The sequence below is a fragment of the Ovis canadensis genome, chromosome 3, assembly GCF_042477335.2.
Source record: "Ovis canadensis isolate MfBH-ARS-UI-01 breed Bighorn chromosome 3, ARS-UI_OviCan_v2, whole genome shotgun sequence".
NCBI lineage: Eukaryota > Metazoa > Chordata > Mammalia > Artiodactyla > Bovidae > Ovis > Ovis canadensis.
This window is the reverse complement of record NC_091247.1, coordinates 163665166-163685773: the sequence shown is the minus strand read 5'-3', so window position 1 is coordinate 163685773 and position 20608 is coordinate 163665166. Positions and strand designations below refer to the sequence as shown.

Sequence of the window (20608 nt, the reverse complement as noted above, 5' to 3'; positions counted from 1 at the left end):
GAATCAGCCATACATATACATGCATCCCCTCGACTTCTTTCCCATCTGGGTCACCAGAGAGCATGAATAGAGTTCTCTGTGCTATATATGCAGTATGTTCTCATTAATTATCTGTTTTATACATAGCGTTTATATATAGGTCAATCTCAACCTCCCAGTTCACTCTACCTCCATCCCCCACCATTCCTCCTTGGTATCCATGTGTTCTCTACATATGTCTCTATTTCTGCTTTGCAAACAAGATAATCATACCAGTTTTTAAAACTCTCCACGTATGTGTTAATGTACAATATCTGTTTTTCTCTTTCTGACTTACTTTACTCTGTATGGCCATCTTCAGGTCCATTCAAAACTCTGCCTATTTAAACTTAAAAATTTTTGCACAGCAAAAGGAAACCATAAACAAAATGAAAAGACAACCCTCAGAATGGGAGAAAATATTTGCAAATGAAACACCTGACAAAGGATTAACCTCCAAAATATACAAACAGCTCGTGTAGTTCAGTATCAAAAAATCAACCCAATCAAAAATGGACTGGAGACCTAAACAGGTATTTCTCCAAAGACGACATGCAGATGGCCAACAAGCACATGAAAATATGCTCAAAATCACTAATTACTGGAGAAACACAAATCAAAACTACAATGAGATATCCCATCACACCAGTCAGAATAGCCATCATCAAAAAAAATCTACAAACAATAAATGCTGGAGAAGATGTGGAGAAAAGGGAATTCTCTTGCATTGTTGGTAGGAACGTAAAAGATACAGACGCTATGGAGAACAGCACAGAAATTCCTTAAAAAACTAAAACTAGAGCTACCATATGATTCAACAATCCTACTCCTGGGATGTACACAGAGAAAACCATAATTCAAACAGGTACATGCACCCGTGTTCACTGCAGCACTATTTACAATAATCAGGATATGGAAGCAACCTAAATGTCCATAAATAGAGGAACAGATAAAGCAGCAGCTGTGGTACATATATACAAAGGAATATTACTCAGCCATAAAAAGGAATAAAACCATAGACGTTAGAGGAATCACTACTTTAAAAAAATTGTTTCGTAATCAAATCTTCACACATTTCCATGAGTGTTAATTTAGACTAAGGATTAATAATTAGGGGGGGCGGATTTTCATGCTATAAGTAGCTTATAAGGAAGTTTGATATTGCTAGAATGATTTTAACAAATCAATATGGATTATATCATGTGCTAACTGAATAATACAGTTATTCTAATTAACTGATCATGCCCTCCATGGATTTTAGAAAGGAGTGTCAGCACTTAACTGACAAGCTAGAGTCATGAATCATTTGACAAAATATAAAGTTATTATTTATTATAAACTTGGTTACTTCTGTGTATGTCTGAATACACAGAAAATACACTAAAGATATTACTTAACATTATATCTCATGGGATTTTAAATTAATCCTCTTGAATATGTCCGGACAAGATTAAAAAAAGAAATAAGTAACTGCTATTGTTAAATAATACCCTAAGTTAACTAGTCTCTAGTTTTATGTTACTTTTTATAAAGCATTATTATCTTCTAGTCCCAAGTTATCCAATTCTAAGCAATAGTCAGCTTTCACTTCAGAGCAAAAAGCAAAATAAGACAGAACTTTCATCTGCTGATTCCACAAAGAATTTAAATTCTGCCAGTCTAGAAGATCCATTGGAGGTAATTAGAAAATCAAAGAATAAAAGTATTTTTCACTTCTCCCCAGAAATCAGTCACTGCAAGGTGAAATACATCACCATCTGAAAAGCATTCCTTTTATACCGACCCTGAGATTTGAAAACTCCGCTAGGTAACTCATTACAATGATTACAGACTTAACTATTAGAAAACTATTTTTTGATCCAGAAATTAGGGAGGTCAGAAGAATTACTTTCATAAAAATGAAAGAATATTAACTAGGAAATGTTTATTGAGTCATAAATAAATTCTCCTTTTTTTTCAGGATTTTTCAGATTACTATCCATCAGAAGAATGAGGGATTAGGGTCACCTCCCCAGCATTTAACATGCATCCTCTGGCAGGGGTGGGGGTCGGTTCACATTACTGTGAGTATCTCATCAAGGAATAAACAGTATTTAATTATTACATAACATGACAGTTGTTGGCAACCTACAGATATTATTCTGAGTGAAACAAAAATGTGGTAAGAAGAAATGAATTAGGGAGAAAATGAGGAAATAATGTACTGTACCAGGGAAAACTGTACCCTCTTAATCCTACAACCACTTAAAGAGGTCACTGCACATGCTCCATGCTCTATGAATTCAGCGATCTTTTACTTTCACAGACTGACTGTCCACTTACCCTAGTTGTTTTCACTTTATTCCCAGAGGAACAGCTCCATCCTTTCCGATCTGGAAGAACTTTACATTCCTCTCCTTCAAGACATGGTTGCATATGGCACCACCATTTTTGTTCCACTATGGAAGCTATAGGAGATTAAAAAAAAAAAAAGCAACTCAAGATTTTCTATTTGGGCTTGTTAATTCTCTGGGTGTGCATGCTTTTTTGTTTGTTTGTTTTTGGTCCAAAGGGAATAAACTTTTCTAGATTTTCGGACCAAAATATTTTTAATTTTTAAAAATTTTATTGTGATAAGAATACCTAAAACTTTAAGAGGGTAGATCTCATGTTCAGTGTATAATACAGTATTGTTAATGATAGGCACATTTTTGAAGGGTTTTTCATATAAGCACATAGGTTTCATGGAAATTAGCATATTAGAAACAAATTATGTGGATGTATTCATGTGCTGATTTACATAAACATATAAGAAATTGAGTCTATGACCAGTTTAGAATCAATATTTTAGAATCTATGTAATATCTCCCCCAAGTAGACTAAATTCAGGAAGGCATTCAAATTGATGTCTTTTTTTTTAACTATGGGCAGTAACAATCATTGCAAAGAATGCATCATGAAAATATATGAGCCCTTAACAAAATATCATTTTTGATCACATCAATTACACAGATCCACATAAATATTTATATCCTATTAGGTGAATCCTCCAAGAAAGAAATTAACATTTTGATGAACCTCTATAAAAGTATTTCATGTGACTTCTATCCACAACTAAACACTCATTCATATGTATGATGTCTATTTTTTCATTCTTAAGAACCATCCGTGGGTTTAAGGACCAAAACTATTTTAATCATCTATTTTTATATTGCCTTTTCCAATTAATTTACACACACAAACAGACACACTGGCTCTCCACTGGCAAATCAGTATTTCATGGTATCAAAGTAAGAAGTACATGGACTTCTTGGAACCTCATTATAGTGCCTTTTGCTACAAGACTGCACAAGTCCTTAGACCTTTTTTCAGTGGATTTTAAATTTCAGAATGCTCTTCAAATGATCTTGCGCCAACCGTATGATTGATGGTGTGGCCCCCCAGGATGAACCCCAGAACTGAGAATCACAGTGAGATTCCAGTTCTATGCAGTCCCCAGTTACACTATCACAAGAGCAATGGAAGAAGCCTCACCGTCCACACAAGATGGAGCTGCTCGCGTGGTGCCCGCCACCTGCCCAGGGAAGCAGGAGCACTTGACTGTTTGTGACCGTTCTTCTATCTTGTTCTTATTACAGCATCTGTGGAGCGCCACCACTTCGCAAGTGCCCGTTTTAACATGGTGAGCTGCACACAGAAAAACAAAAGATGAGACAACACTGAGAAAGCTTTGGATACTTCCCCCCCCTTTTTAATTAGAAGTGCATTAAATATAGCTCTATAAAGGGTCTACCATGCATGAAACTAGAAATACAATGATGCTGACTCCATAATGCAGATTTGATTTCTTTGCTAAATGTGGTAGGACCATTTCTATCAGTAAATGCTTGGTGAAGCAGGAACAATTAGTGGCTAGATTAGAATGAGCTGTTAGAACAGTCTGAAATATAGAGGCAATATGTGGTGCCATCAAAAACATATTTATTTGCATGTGGCTTTTTTTTATTTTTACACCTTTTTGTTCAACATGTTGATCAAAGTAGGGTAATTCCACAGACAAAGTGCCCTCTATTGGGGCTGAGACGAGCCTTATTGTCAAAGAGGGTGGGTTGATAAAGGTGATAGTCTTTAGGTTATACTCTCTCAGGTTATGGCTTAGAGTCAGGAAGGGAATTTCTTTTCAGAAATTAGGATGTCTGAGGGTGGGAACCCACCTCTTCAGGATTCTTCTGCTCAGTTTTCTTGGAAATGAAATAACTGGGTGATTTTTTAAATTGCTGCCATTTTCCTGAAAGTTCCATCCAGTTTCAGGACCCACAGATCATTCCTGTCAATTTTGCCTGAGGGAACAACTGCCACCAAATGGCAACAACCACAGCCAGAATGTGGACGGACTTATATCTACGCAGGCAAAATCCAGTCCGGTGAGCTGCGAGGCTCCATTAGCCATTTTGTCAGCCTCACAGTAAGGCTACCTAGTTTGTTTAGGTGATTGACATTTTTGGACCTCACTCATCATATTAGGATATGGTTCAAGTTTGCCTTCATTGTTTCTTTTTCCCCAGCATGCATTTTTCAAAGTAGTAACCCTACTGTGAAACAATAAACCAAAAGTTCCATCTGCTAGAAATAAAAAACAGCTTAAAATCAAACATTTGTTGAAATGTTATGTTTTCAGAAATTTTAAAGCATGTGATTGCTACAAAAACAGAGATTTAAATAGAAAAGTAGGACATCTGAAGTTATTTAATGTTATAAACAAATTAAGACCCATTTTGTAAATGAGGTTAGGACATCATGCATTTATATCAATCTTCCCCTTCGAGATGGGGAACCACTGAGCAGAGACTCAGGTTAGATTGTTTAGATTTTTCTTGTGAGAACAGATCACATTCACTGTCCATCTCCTTCCCTATGTGAGACCACGAGACTCAGGTGTAGCTTTGACACATAATCCTCAAAAGAATTTGCAAGAAGCAGGTACCATTTCCAATGTCATGAAGGTTTTTCTGCCATGGTATATACAAACAGGGATTTCTCTGTGTGTGCTTCAAGCAGAAGGCTTTCTTTATAAAAAGTAAAAACTTGAAAGCCAAATTTCTGTTCCTTGTGCTCTAGACAATATTTTCTTAGCTAATAATGATTCAGTTTCTCTCAATTTATTGAATGCTTTATGTAATAAGCAAGTCAAAATACTGCTTTCTACACTGAACCTCACTGATTCCCTTTTCTTATTGGAGTATAATTGCTTTACAATGTTGTTAATTTCTGCTGTACAACAATGCAGATAAGCTATATGCATATGTATACCTCCTTCCTCTTGCACCTCCCTCCTAACCCACTATCCCACCCTCCAGGTCACCACAGAGCTCTGGGCTGAGCGCCCTGTGCTATCAGCAGGTTCCCACTAGCTATCTGTTTCACACATGGTAGCGTCAGTCAGTTCAGCTGCTCAGTCATGTCTGACTCTTTTCCACCCCATGAACTGCAGCACGCCAGGCCTCCCTGTCCATCACCAACTCCCAGAGTATACCCAAACTCATGTCCATTGAGTCGGTGATGCCATCCAGCCATCTCATCCTCGGTCGTCCCCTTCTCCTCCCGCCCTCAATCTTTCCCAGCATCAGGGTCTTTTCAGGCTCTTTGCATCAGGTGGCCAAAGTATTGGAGTTTCAGCTTCAACATCAGTCCTTCCAATGCTCAGTCCCTTCCATGGTAGTGTAAGTCAGTTCTAATCTCCCAATTCATCCCACCTTTTCCTTCCCCTCCTGTGTATACACGTCTGTTCTCTATATCTGTGTCTCTATTCCTGCTATGCAAATAGGTTCATCTGTACCATTTTTATAGATTCCACATATATATGTTAATAAATGATATTTTTTTTCTCTGACTTACTTCACTCTGTATGACAGACTCTAACTGAGTTACTACCACATATCTGAGATGGTTCTGAGTAATGGGGATGCAACAATGCATAAGATGGATAGAGACCTGCCCTCGGAGCACTTATACCTCTGGAGAAAGCGAATAATCCTTAGGGACTAATGATTAAGTAAGCCAACAGTAGATTTTCTAGCTCCATAAAAGAGATGCAATAGGGTAATGTGATGGAGAGTAGCCAAACAGCAAGGGAAGGCAGAATTGTATGAGAGTCTCAGGGAGGACCTCTCTGAGGAGGTAATCTGAATGATGACCTGAGTGATGAGAAAGGAAGCCTCCATGATGAAGAGCTAAGAAAGGATTAAGTTTCCAAAGAGATGGAGCAGCAAATGACATGGTTCTGAAATGGGGAAATGTGGGCTGTGCTCTCAAGACAGCAAGATGACCAGTGTGGCTGTGGTGGAACAACTGCGAGGCTGAGGACAATGTGTCAGAAACAGGGAAATGGCTTAGGGGCAGGTGTGCCACAGTAAAGAGGTGGAATTTTTTTCTCATTTCAAGACAAAGCCTTTGAGTGGATGTGTTATCTCTGAGTTTGATCCCTGGGTTAGGAAGATCCCCTGGAGAAGGGAATAGCAACCCACTCTAGTAATTGTGTCTGGAGAATTCCATGGACAGAGGAGCCTGGCAAGGCTACAGTCCATGGGGTCACAAAGAGTCAGGCAGGTCATCTCATTAATGCTTTGGGAGTTTACTCAGGCCACTCTTTAGAGAAAAGACTGAAGAAAGCAAGAGTGGAAGCAAGGATACTAATCATGAAGGGGCTACAGGAGTTCAGGGGATGAAGGGTGGGACACAGACTAGACTAAGGGCTGGGATGAAGTGCCAGATGAGGAGGTATTTCAGGGTAGAGTTGGTTTGAATGGATTGAATGTGAGCTGTGAGGGAAAGAGGAGTTAAAGATCATTTTTCGCTTGTCCTGAGGAATTAAAAGTTGGTGGTTCTGGAAGATAGAGGAGGCCTGGGGAAAAGGTGTTTGTTAAGAGTTGGGTTGGGTCAGAATTACTGTGCTTCTGTTTTGAATTTGTTAAGTCTGAGAGTTCTATAAGACACTGGAGCAGAGGTGTAAATCAGGCGGCATCATTTATACAATGAGGTTTAGGAGAGAGATCTGGACTGCAGATACACACTTAAAGGTGATATTTAAAGTCATACACTGACTAATTACCATGAAAAGACTACTGATAGAGAAGCAGAGAAATAATAGTCTAGAACCTAATTCTAGAACTGGGGAGCGGAACATGAAGTAAGAGGAAAAGTACATGAGACAAAGGCATGGAAAACCAAAGACTAAACTGTTTCAAGAAACACAGACTGGTCAGTTATGTCAAATGCTGCTGAAAGCTTTAATAAATAAAGCAAAATAATTGTCTACTAAAGCAGTAGTATGGTACAGCAGTTCAAACAGAGCCTCCAAAACCAGAGTGCATGTGTGTGAAGTCATTTCAGTTGTGTCCAACTCTTTGAGACCCCATGGACTATGGCCCATCAGGCTCCCTTGTCCATGGGATTCTCCAGGCAAGAAGTAGCTGGGTTCACATCTGCTGCTGCTGCTGCTGCTAAGTCGCTTCAGTCGTGTCTGACTCTGCGACCCCGTGGACTGCAGCCTACCAGGTTCACATCTAAGCTCCTCTAAATAGTAGTGTGACCTTGCCCAAGTCAGCAACTATCTCTGGTTAGCATTTTTCATATCTAAAAGATGAATATTAATAGTACCATCTTCATATGACTGGTTAGAGGATTAAATGAGTTAGTATGTACAAAGTATTTAGAGCATTCCCTGCCTCATAGCAGGCACTCTGTGTTAGCTATTATTAGCACTTGATCCAGATGAAAATCATTTAATGGCATGATGGAGATAAAAGCATGATTAAAGTAAGTTTATTAGATAATGAGATGCAAAACTGTAGACAATTATAAAAATTTCTTTAAAGGAGTTTTTCTGTAAAGGGAAAAAGGAAATGAAGCAGTAGTTGGAATGAGTCTAAGGGTCAGGGAAATTTTTTTAATGGATGCCATAAAAGCATGCTTGCTAGCTGCAATAATCCAACAGAAAAAGAAAATAACAATAAAGGAGAGAAAGTGGGTAATTTAGAAAAGACTGTTCTTGAAAGGGGAAAAAAAGAATTGAGATTCAGGGCATGTGGTGGAGTTGGTGTTAGATTCATGTGGGGACATTTAATCCATTTTAACAAGAGTGAAGGTGGGATGCGTGAACTTAGGTAGGTGTGAGCTGTTTAGGTGGTTAGAAGATAATGCAGTTTCATATCTGATGTCATCTCATTTGCTATGAAATATGAGAGACGTTTGAGAAAAAAAGAACATGAAATATGTATTTCAAAGAGGAAGAATAAATTTACTGGGAAGGAGTAGTTGGAATGCCTGGCAGGGAGCTGGCTGATGGACAAGGTAAACCGTAGAGGACACAATGGGATGAATGGAGGGGTGGGATTACAGCACAAAACGGAAATAAACATCTGGGGGATGACAGACTATTTGGGATGCTTGGACCTCCAAGAGGGATGATGGGATGTGTCCTGCAAGTCTTTGAGTGGAAGCCAGGGACAAGAGATTATTAGGGTTTCTTAAGATAGTGATGCTATGAGGCAGAGCACTGAGCTGAGACAGCTTCAGGGAGAGCTGGATGTTGGCTCCATTCTCTCTCACAGAACCACAGAAGATAGGCGCACACAGTGAGGTTCCGCAGGTCCCTACCCTGAGAAAAGAAGCACCATTACAGCATTTCCCACCAGGGCCATTTTAGCATCTTTGTCATACAGAGATTTCATCATAAGTTGGAAAAGAATTGGTGAAAAATCTGCATCTGGTTTCCCCTTCCCAATGTCAAAATTCTTTTATACTTTGCCTGACAAGAAAAACTGTACTTCACCCCATTAATTACATTTAGATGTGTTGAAAGAACTTGCTTTGGCCAATGAAATGAAAACTAGACTTATGAGCAAAAGCAAATGATATCAGTCTGTGAGGACATTTTAATAGTATTCATTCACCAGATTTTTCCCCACCAGCCAGAGCAACAAATTTTACAGAAATTACTTAGCAACTGAGCACAAGAAATGGATAATTAATTTTTTTTAATAGAATAGATGGTAGGTAGGTAGGTTGATGATGAAGACTATATCAACCTCAGTCCCCAAGTGAAGAGACATGAAACAGAGTCCCCACCAACCACATGGACATAAGAGTGAGAAATAAACCATAAAGTAACACAAGGCTCTAAAATTTGATGGCTTATTAATATCACAAAACAGCCTACCCGGACAACACAACAGTATTTTCTACTGCTTCCTAGGTTGTTCAACAGGATATATATATACAAATGCATTGGTGAGTGGATAAGTCAGTAAAGAATGATATCTCAAAGCCAGATCATTCTAGGGCATTGAGTCAATGAATGAATATATACAAGAAAATGCTGTTTAGATATTTATATAATTAAATGAATTGTAATAAATTATTCCTAATTGGATAATGCTGGCTAAATTCAGTATGTTAGGGCTTTGGTGAAGAAAGTGTGCTTCTTTCTTCTTTGAGGAGAAAAAAGGTGAAATGGTGCCCATATAGTATGAGGAGAAAGATAAGGTTGGAGCTGCACTGAGAAGAAGAGAGGCATGTTTCCCTTCAGAGAAGATGGGACTAAATGTTAAGGGATTCATAATAAAGGTGACCTGAAGACCAAGCCTCACAGACCCACAGGTTTTCTGCCTATGAATAAAGTGCACAGACACACAGATTTTTTCCTTGTTAGAAGTGGGATTTTGTAAAACAAACAAATAAACTCTATCAATCTTTGTTCTTTTTATTAAAAATTAAAGTTGTAAATCTTTTTTCAGGGGAATTAGAAAGGGATCTGAGAAGGAAATGGCAACCCACTCCAGTATTCTTTTTTTTTTTTAATTTCTATTTTTACTTTATTTTACTTTACAATAGTGTATTGGTTTTGCCATACATTGACATGAATCAGCCACGGGTATACATAAGTTCCCAATCCTGAACCTCCCCCCCCCCCACCTCCCACCCCATATCATCTCTCTGGATCATCCCCGTGCACCAGCCCCAAGCATCCTGTATCCTGTATCCTGTATCGAACATAGACTGGCGATTCGTTTCTTACATGATAGTATACATGTTTCAGTGCCATTCTCCCAAATCATCCCACCCTTTTCCTCTCCCTCTCCCTCAGAGTCCAAAAGTCCATTCTATACATCTGTGTCTCTTTTGCTGTGAGCAACTTAGATAGCATATTCAAAAGCAGAGACATTACTTTGCCAACTAAGGTCCATCTAGTCAAGGCTATGGTTTTTCCAGTAGTCATGTATGGATGTGAGAGTTGGACTGTGAAGAAAGCTGAGCACTAAAGAATTGATGCTTTTGAACTGTGGTGTTGGAGAAGACTCTTGAGAGTCCCTTGGACTGCAAGGAGATCCAGCCAGTCATTCCACTGCTGGGCACACACACCGAGGAAACCAGAATTGAAAAAGACACATGTACCCCAATGTTCACTCCAGTATTCTTGCCTGGGAAGCGGACAGAGGAGCCTGGTGGGACTGGAGACCTTCGGGTCACAAAGAGTTAGACATGACTTAGTAACTGAGCACAAGAAAGGATAGTTACTTTTTAAAAAATGGAATAGATGGTAGGCATATAAGTAGGTAGATGTGGAGGGATGGATGGAGGGATGGAGAATCCTACACTCAAAGAATTTGAAGACATGGGTAGGGAGAATATTGCCTGTTCAATATTTTTATATATGCCAGTTAATATGGTAAATAAAATGAGATACTTCAAAACAGACAAGTGAATCTTCTAGCAAAATTTCATTCACCTAAGCATGGCACCTATCTCCTGAGAAACCTGTATGCAGGTCAAGAAGCAACAGTTAGAATCCTTTATGGAACAATTGATTAGTTCAGGATTGAGAAAGGAGTATGGCAGGGCTGTCTGTTTCACCCTGTTTTATTTAACCTATAGGCAGAGGACATCACGAGAAATGCCAGGCTGGATGAGTTACAACCTGAAATCAAGACAGGTGAAATAAACATCAACAACCTCAGATATACAGATGATACCACTCTAGTGGCAGAAAGCAAAGAAGAACTAAAGAACCTCTTGATGAGGGTGAAGGAGGAGAGTGAAAGAGCCAGTTTAAAACTACATATTTAAAAAACTAAGATCATGGCACTCTGCCCCATTACTTCATGGCAAATAGAAGGGGAAAGCCTGGAAGTAAGGACAGATTTCCTCTTCTTGGGCTCTAAAATCACGGCAGATGGTGACTGCAGCCATGAAATCAGAAGACAATTGTTTCTCGGCAGGAAAGCTATGACAAACTTAGACAGTGTGTTGAAAAGCAGAGACGTTATTCTGCCAACAAAAGTCTGTACAGTTAAGAGCATGGTTTTCCCAGTGGTCATGTATGGTTGTGAGAGCTAGACTGTGAAAAAGGCAGAGTGCCAAAGAATTGATGCCTTTGAACTGTGGTGCTGCAGAAGACTCCTGAGAGTCCCTTGGACTGCAAGGAGGTCAAACAAGTTGATCTTAAGGGAAATCAACACTGAATACTCATTGGAAGGACTGATGGTGAAGCTCCAGTATTTTGGTCACCTGATGCGAACAGCCAGCTCATTGGAAAAGTCCCTGATGCTGGGAAAGACTGAGGGCAGAAGAAACAGAGGGCATCAGAGGATAAGATGGCTAGATGGCATCACCAATGCAACGGACATGAACTTGGGCAAACTTCAGGAGATGGTGAGGGACAGGAGGCCAGGTATGCTGCAGTCCATGGGGTCACAAAGAGTTGGACACAACTGTGCAACTGAACAACAAAAAGCATTGCACAGGTGTTCACATATATAATTCTTATTTTTCTGCTATATAACTTAACTTCTTACATCAAATTCTTGTAGACAAAGGCTAATTTTTCATGTAAACTGCTCAGTATGTGGTACATGTTTAATAAACAGTAAATAAGTAATAAGGTAAAACTAATTTCTGTTGTTTTCCTTTAAAAGCTTAATGACTGTAAAAAATTAAAGCAGTTACTAGAATTCTCTACACAGAGTTGGGCAGAGCTCATGATAAGCTAATCTAGTCAAATATTAGGCCTTTCCAAATTAACAAAATAGACTTCACAGACAATCAGTTAGCATCATACTAAAATGATGCAAGACCCCCTGGAGAAGATTTAAATGAAAAAAGAACAACCAATTTCCTTGATGTCATAACCCCAAGTCACAAAAGATAAAACAACAACAACAACAAAACCTCACATCTTTCTGCTACTTTCTCCTCCCTGGACATAAAGCAGAGCACAAAATGTTGCCTCTTACATTTTTGTGAAATGACACTAGACACACATAGGCTTAATTCCTATGAAAACAGGAATACCAAGTCTTGCCCAGCTCTAATTGTTGCCTGCCAAGATTATTCTTGCCACCTCTTATTTATAAATATCTTCTGCTTCTGTTAGGTCCTTACCATTTCTGTCCTTTATCATGCCTATCCTTGCATGAGATTTTCCCTTGATATCGCAAGTTTTTTTGAGGATATCTCTCTTCTTTCCCATTCTATTGTTTTCCTCTAATTCTTTGCATTGTACACTTAAGAAGGCAGTTCAAAGCCTCCAAAACCAGAGATCATCTGAATTAAATTTGCCCATTCCCATTGATTTGAGTTCACTGATTCCTAAGATGTCAGTGTTCACTCTTCCCAATCTCTTTCTTGACCACATCCAATTTACATTAATTCATGTACCTAACATTCCAGGTTTCATTATGATATCATTCTTTGCAGGATCAGACTTTCTTTTCACCACCAGACACATCCACAACTGAAAGTCATTTCCACTTTGGCCCAGCCTCTTCATTCTTTCTGGAGCTATTTCTCCAGTCTTCCCCAGCAGCATATGGAACACCTTTCAAACTGGGCGGGTGTGGGGGGTGGGGCTCATCTTCCAATGTCATATCTTTTTGCCTTTCCCTACTGTTCATGGGGCAAGAATACGGGAGTGACTCGCCATTCCCTCCTCCAGTGAATCACATTCTGTCAGATCATGTACCATCAAGGGAATATCCTATGCAAGGAGGGGCACAATAAGGGACAGAAATGATAAGGACCTAAGAAGAAGCAGACAAGATTAAGAAGAGGTGAAAAAAAATACACAGAAGACCTATACAAAAAAGGTCATAATGACCTGGATAACCACAATGGTGTGATCACTCACCTAATCAGACATCCTGGAGTGTGAAGTCAAGTGGGCCTTAGGAAGCATTACTACTGAATACAGCTAATGGAGGTGATGGAATTCCAGCTTAGCTATTTCAAATCCTAAAAGACGATGCTGTTAAAGTACTGTAGTCAATATGCCAGCAAATTTGGAAAACTCAGCAGTGGCCATAGGACTGGAAAAGGTCAGTTTTCATTTCAATCCCAAAGAAGAGCAATGCCAAAGAATGCTCAAACTACCAAACAATTGTGCTCATTCCACATGCTAGCAAGGTAATCCTCAAAATGCTTCTAGCTAGGCTTGAGCAATACCTGAATGGAGAAATTCCAGATGTACAAGCTGGATTTAGAAAAGGCAGAGGAACAGAGATCAAATTGCCAACATGCATTGGATCATAGAGAAAGCAAGGGAATTCCAGGAAAAAACACCTACTTGGGCTTCAGTGACTACACCAAAGCCTTCAACTGTGTCAGTTCAGTTCAGTTCAGTCACTCAGTCGTGTCCGCCTCTTTGCAACCCCAAGAATTGCAGCACGCCAGGCCTCCCTGTCCATCACCATCTCCCGGAGTTCACCCAGACTCACGTCCATCGAGTCCGTGATGCCATCCAGCCATCTCACCCTTGGTCGTCCCCTTCTCCTCCTGCCCCCAATCCCTCCCAGCATCAGAGTCTTTTCCAATGAGTCAACTCTTCGCATGAGGTGGCCAAAGTACTGGAGCTTCAGCTTTAGCATCATTCCTTCCAAAGAAATCCCAGGGCTGATCTCCTTCAGAATGGACTGGTTGGATTTCCTTGCATTCCAAGGGACTCTCAAGAGTCTTCTCCAACACCACAGTTCAAAAGCACCAATTCTTCGGCTCTCAGCCTTCTTCACAGTCCAACTCTCACATCCATACATGACCACACGAAAAACCATAGCCTTGACTAGACGGACCTTAGTCAGCAAAGTAATGTCTCTGCTTTTGAATATACCATCTGGGTTGCTCATAACTTTTCTTCCAAGGAGTAAGCATCTTTTAATTTCATGGCTGCAGTCACCATCTGCAGTGATTTGGGAGCCTGAAAAAATAAAGTCTGACACTGTTTCTACTGTTTCCCCGTCTATTTCCCATGAAGTGATGGGACCAGATGCCATGATCTTCGTTTTCTGAATGTTGAGCTTTAAGCCAACTTTTTCACTCTCCTCTTTCACTTTCATCAAGAGGCTTTTTAGCTCCTCTTCACTTTCTGCCATAAGGGTGGTGTCATCTGCATATCTGAGGTTATTGATATTTCACCCGGCAATCTTGATTCCAGCTTGTGCTTCTTCCAGCCCAGCCTTTCTCATGATGTACTCTGCATTTAAGTTAAATAAGCAGGGTGACAATATACAGCCTTGACGTACTCCTTTTCCTATTTGGAACCAGTCTGTTGTTCCATGTCCAGTTCAAACTGTTGCTTCCTGACCTGCATACAGATTTCTCAAGAGGCAGGTCAGGTGGTCTGGTATTCCCATCTCTTTCAGAATTTTCCACACTTTATTGTGATCCACACAGTCAAAGGCTTTGGCATAGTCAATAAAGCAGAAATAGATGTTTTTCTGGAACTCTCTTGCTTTTTCCATGATCCAGAGGATGTTGGCAATTTGATCTCTGGTTCCTCTGCCTTTTCTAAAGCCAGCTTGAACATCAGGGAGTTCACGGTTCACGTATTGCTGAAGCCTGACTTGGAGAATTTTGAGCATTACTTTACTAGCGTGTGAGATGAGTGCAGTTGTGCGGTAGTTTGAGCATTCTTTGGCATTGCCTTTCTTTGGGATTGGAATGAAAACTGACCTTTTCCAGTCCTGTGGCCACTGCTGAGTTTTCCAAACTTGCTGGCATATTGAGTGCAGCACTTTCACAGCATCATCTTTCAGTATTTGAAACAGCTCAACTGGAATTCCATCACCTCCACTAGCTTTGTTCGTAGTGATGCTTTCTAAGGCCCACTTGGCTTCACATTCCAAGATGTCTGGCTCTAGGTTAGTGATCAAATCATCATGATTATCTGGGTCGTGAAGGTCTTTTTTGTACAGTTCTTCCATGTATTCTTGCCACCTCTTCTTAATATCTTCTGCTTCTGTTAGGTCCAGACCATTTCTGTCCTTTATCGAGCCCATCCTTGCATGAAATGTTCCCTTGGTATCTCTAATTTTCTTGAAGAGATCTCTAGTCTTTCCCATATGTTGTTTTCCTCTATTTCTTTGCATTGATCGCTGAAGAAGGCTTTCTTATCTCTTCTTGCTATTCTTTGGAACTCTGCAGTCAGATGCTTATATCTTTCCTTTTCTCCTTTGCTTTTCACTTCTCTTCTTCTCACAGCTATTTGTAAGGCCTCCCCAGACAGCCATTTTGCTTTTTTGCATTTCTTTTCCATGGGGATGGTCTTGATCCCTGTCTCCTGTACAATGTCATGAACCTCATTCCATAGTTCATCAGGCACACTTCAACTGTGTGGATCATAACAAACTGTGAAAAATTCCTAAAGAGATTAGAAATAACAGACCACCTTACCTGTCTCCTGAGAAACCTGTATGCAGGTCAAGAAGCAACAGTCAGGACATGGAACAACAGACTGGTTCAAAGGGGGAAAGGACCACAACAAGGTTGTATGTTGTCACCCACATATTTAATCTATATGCAGAGTACATCATCCAAAATGCTGGGCTGGATGACTCACAGGCTGAAATCAAGATTTCTGGAAGAAATATCCACAGCCTCAGATATGCAAATAATACCACTCTAATGGCAGAGGGTGAAAAGGAAGTAAAGAGCCTCTTGATGAGGGTTAAAGAGGAGAATGAAAAAACTGGCTTAAAACTGAACATTCAAAAGACTAAGATCATGGCATCTGGTTCCATCACTTCACAGCAAATAGATGGGGAAAAACTGGAAGCAGTGACAGATTTAATTTTCTTGGGCTCCAGAATCACTGCAGATGGTGACTACAGCCATGAAATTAAAAGGCTCTTGCTCCTTGGACGAAAAGCTATGATGAACCTAGACAATGTATTAAAAAGCAGGGACATCACTTTGCCAAAAAAGGTCCGCATAGTCAAAGCTATGATTTTTCCAGTAGTCATGTATGGATGGGAGCATTGGACTATAAAGAAAGCCGAGTGCCAAAGAACTGATGCTTTCAACTTGTGGCACTGGAGAAGACTCTTAAGAGTCCCTTGGACAGCAAGGAGATAAAACCAGTCAATCCTAAAGGAAATCAACCCTGAATATTCATTAGAGGGACTGATGCTGAAGCTCTAATACTTTGGCCACCTGATGCGAACAGCCCACTCATTGGAAAAGACCCTGATGCTGGGAAAGACTGAGGATAGGAGGAGAAGGGGGCAACAGAGGATGAGATGGTTGGATGACACCACCAACTCAATGGACATGAGTTTGAGCAAACTCCGAGAGAGAGTGAAGAACAGGGAAGCCTAGCATACTGCAGTCCATGGGGTCACAAAGATTTGGATACAACTTAGTGACTAAAGAACAACAAGCTTACTACCCTTGTATCTCATTTCAACAATAGGATACAGCCCTACTGATTCCCTAGAAACATGCCCTTAAGAGACAGCCTCTTAAATCATATCTCAAGATTCTTATATGTTATTGCAAAGCTATTATGACTGGGATGAAATCTTACAAGGCATTTTACTAAAACCTTTGTTTCTAACTATGTTTCACCTTCTCCACGGGAGAAAAAAAAAATCTGAATAGCAATTGATTCGTATGTGTGCACAAATTAAATATATATATATATGCAGATACCTATATATACACATAAAATTATATATACATATTGTTTATATAGGGACTTTATATATATATATGTTAATGTAGTCACATTTTACTTATTACATATGAACCAACTGAAAAGAAAGTAAAGTCTCTCAGTCACGACCCCATGGACTGTAGCCACTAGGCTCCTCTGTCCATTGAATTCTCCAGGCAAGAACACTGGAGTGGGTAGCCGTTCCCCTCTCCAGGGGATCTTCCCAATCCAGGGATCAAACCCAGGTCTGTCTGAACCACCAGGGAAACCAAAGAATACTGGAGTGGGTAGTCTATCCCTTCTCCAGAGGATCTTCCTGACCCAGGAATCAAACTGGGCTATCCTGCACTGCAGGTGCACTCTTTACCAGCTGAGCTGGCAGGGAAGCCCTGCTAGAAATACATAAATATGAAAAATTGGTTCACAGTAGAATAGTATTTATGCAAATCATTTACCTTGAGTAGTGGTTGCTTGCCTTTGGTTAATAAGAACACAAAGCTATGCATATCACATTCTAAATGTAAGAATAGTCCATTCACTCTGGAAACAATTTAAGGGATAATTACCATGGCTAACATCTATAGAATATTCACTGTATACTATGCATTATTCCATTTTATTATCACAACAACCATTAAAGAGGAAACTATAATTATCCCCAATTTACAGATGAAGGAACTGAGCTAGGAAATGATAAGTAACTTGCCCAAAGTAAAATAGCCAATAGACAAAAACAGATGTGAGAATTCAGGGCAGTTTGCTTTCAGAAGCCACGATCTTCAACTCTGTCATGTAATGCCTTTTCTGTGGAGTTCTGCACACCATGCAGTAAACTATAGTTTCAGATAATGTGAAGGAAAGCATGAAGTGTATCACCATCCCTACCAAGTGATGCTTGGTAGCCTTGAAAAGATGAGGGCACTGGAACTGAAACACTTCGATACAACTCTACCCTGTACTGTACTATACTTGAGTGAATGCTTAAGTCTATTTGCCTTTCAAAGAACTGCTGTTCATCTCTAAAATAGAGAGTCCTGGAGTCCTTATAAAGATTTAAATGAGATAATGTATGTGAAACTGCTTTTAAATTGTATACCATTAAATATTTTTATTATAACTATTAATGCAATTAATATCAAAATGATTCAACATATATACATTTAAAAATATAGCTGAGAAAGATCCATATTCTATAAAAGTTCTAATTTCATATATATATATACTTAATTATGTTGACATGAGATGCTTGTAAAAAGAATCTGACACAAGCTATAGAAGAGAGTAAATTTAGCATCAAGTTGTGAATTTTTCCAACTTGATTTCCTCTCCATTAGACTTCAGTTCTTATTTGTATTCTGATTTGTCTCATTGATTCTGAAATTTTGTTTGTCTCCATATACTTCTTTTGAATAGTTTAATCATCTTGACTAGCTTCCCAGACAGTCTGCATTACAACTTCTAAGCAGAAATAAAGCATCGCCTACATTCACCAAAAGGTATCTGAAATGCAAGCTAGTTAGTGGATTTAGGTTGCTGTAAATCACGTTGAATGGAAAAAATGTGCTGAAAAAAAAAACTTTCTGAGACAGCTAATTTCTCACTTTAATTCATTAGACTGAAAAAAATAGGGCACATGTTTAGACTTTCATGCTCAAGCAATCTAATTGAAAGAAATGGTCATTTAAAAAGCTAAATGAAATTTCAAAAGTTCACATAATTTATGAAGTCAGGGTGATCAAGGAGGAAATCGCCAAATGCCAATGACACTTTTACAGAGCTTGTTTTCTAAAATTGCTCCAGTTTCATATGGAAAAGATAAAATCATTGAGGAAAACCAGATTGCCACTAAACGATAATAATCCTAATAACAGTACAGTCTCCATCAACAAAAGCAAACCCTCAATCAGGGGATGTCCTGCAATCTGTTTTAAGAGAAAGAACCAGAAAAAAAGATTTATTCTTGGAAGAGTTTTAGATTTATTGCCCCTCAGCTCAATCATGAACACCTTCCACTATGTTTTAAATGAGAAGTGATGTTAAGGAAGGTAAGCCTCAAGGAATATTGGTTTCTTTATAAACTGCTGGTAAGGCCTGCTCTGAAAAAGAACTGGACCCATCAAATCCATCTCTCTATAAATCTGAACTCAAACTTACAGAATTGTCCCCTGGAAATGGACCCTTACATCCAAAGGCCATTTGGTGTCAGGAGCTTTTTGCAAGATTCATGGTGTTGAGAGATAGGGACTCACAAGAAGCAGGTAAGAGCAGGAGCTAAGCACGAGGGCAGAGGAAAGAGATAAAGAAGTAGGTAGCCTACTACCCGCCCTGGTGTCCACCTTTCCGTAGGGCTTCCTGAACTTCCCCCTCAATTCCTGAAACATTTTATAGACTAGGTTTCAATGAGCCCCTTTTTCCTGATATAATCGGATGATGTCTCTGTTCTTTGACCTCCAAATAATATACTGACTAGGCTATTTCTTCTTTTTAAATAAAGTTAAAATTAACAAAAGCTAATTAGCAATCAGAACTATTGTATGGCACTGGGAACTATATTCAATATCCTATAATAAACCAAAATAGAAAAGAATATGAAAAAGAACACACACACATCTGATTTACTTTGCTGTGCATCAGAAACTAACACAACAATGTAAATCAACTATACTTCAATTAAAAAAAGAAATATTTTCTACCCCCATTTTTAAGAGTAAAAGACAAATTTCTACCTTCAAAGTAGGATCTGGGAAATTCACAATTCAACAGTCTCACTTTCTATATTTATCTCATATTGAAAACTGACATTTCAAAAGATGACTATCACCAATTACTATGAGGGGGACATGGTCCATTATTTTCTTTTAAATGTTTCTAAAGACACTTAAAAATAGACTTCCTGCTTAATCCCAAATTATACCCCCAAAATGTGAAGAATCATAAGACCCTCAATTCCTAAATACTATGAGAGTCAATGCTATTCTTTTATGACTGATAATATTCCTATAAGTGCTCGTAGGAAGAAGGGCAGTGCAGCCCAAGTGCTTTTTGAGGAAAATGATAGAGTGAGCAACAAGAGCAGTGAAAAAAACATGGGATTTTTGTCCCTGAAGAGTGAATTGTGCTAGTTTTAGAGTTAATTTAGAGGTTCCCTCCAATTCTAAAATGCTGTGAGCTTATGAAATGACAAGTTCCATTATAATTGGTACAATATGTTAGACCTAATAGAAAGTGAAAGTCAAAGTAAAACATATTTTTAGTAGATTCAAACTCACAAATTAACTTCATAAAGTCACTGAACTTCATGAGAAACTGAGAAGAGAGTTTATGAAATTTATATTGTGAATGTATTTCTTATCTGTATGAAACCATGAATCTTAACTGCACAGTATAATATTCACTATAAAGTCAACCTGTATCTTCATCCTGCTTTATGCACAAAATAGTTTGATTATTGTTGATTCCATGAGAGCAATCAAGTCAGAATATTATATATAGCATGGTGGTTTAGGTGACCTTTAAAAGCAACTATCTACCTATTCACCAAGACTCCCTTTTCTTTCCCACTGGGCGGGCACACAAGTAGACTATATTTTCCAGTCTCCTGGCATGCAACACATGGAATAAGGACAGGAG

The 20608-nt window shown here is 39.1% G+C and overlaps 1 protein-coding gene across 1 annotated transcript in view; it reads right to left on the bottom strand.

Annotated features, from left to right (window-relative positions):
* TAFA2 (TAFA chemokine like family member 2) overlaps positions 1–20608 on the bottom strand; it is a 565802-nt gene that overhangs the window by 40231 nt on the left and 504963 nt on the right. The window contains exons 3-4 of the mRNA XM_069584779.1: positions 3532–3684; positions 2341–2465 (exon numbers count right to left, since the gene is read on the bottom strand). Of these exons, the coding sequence (XP_069440880.1) occupies positions 2341–2465; positions 3532–3684 (278 nt within the window). The remainder of the gene's footprint in view (positions 1–2340; positions 2466–3531; positions 3685–20608) is intronic.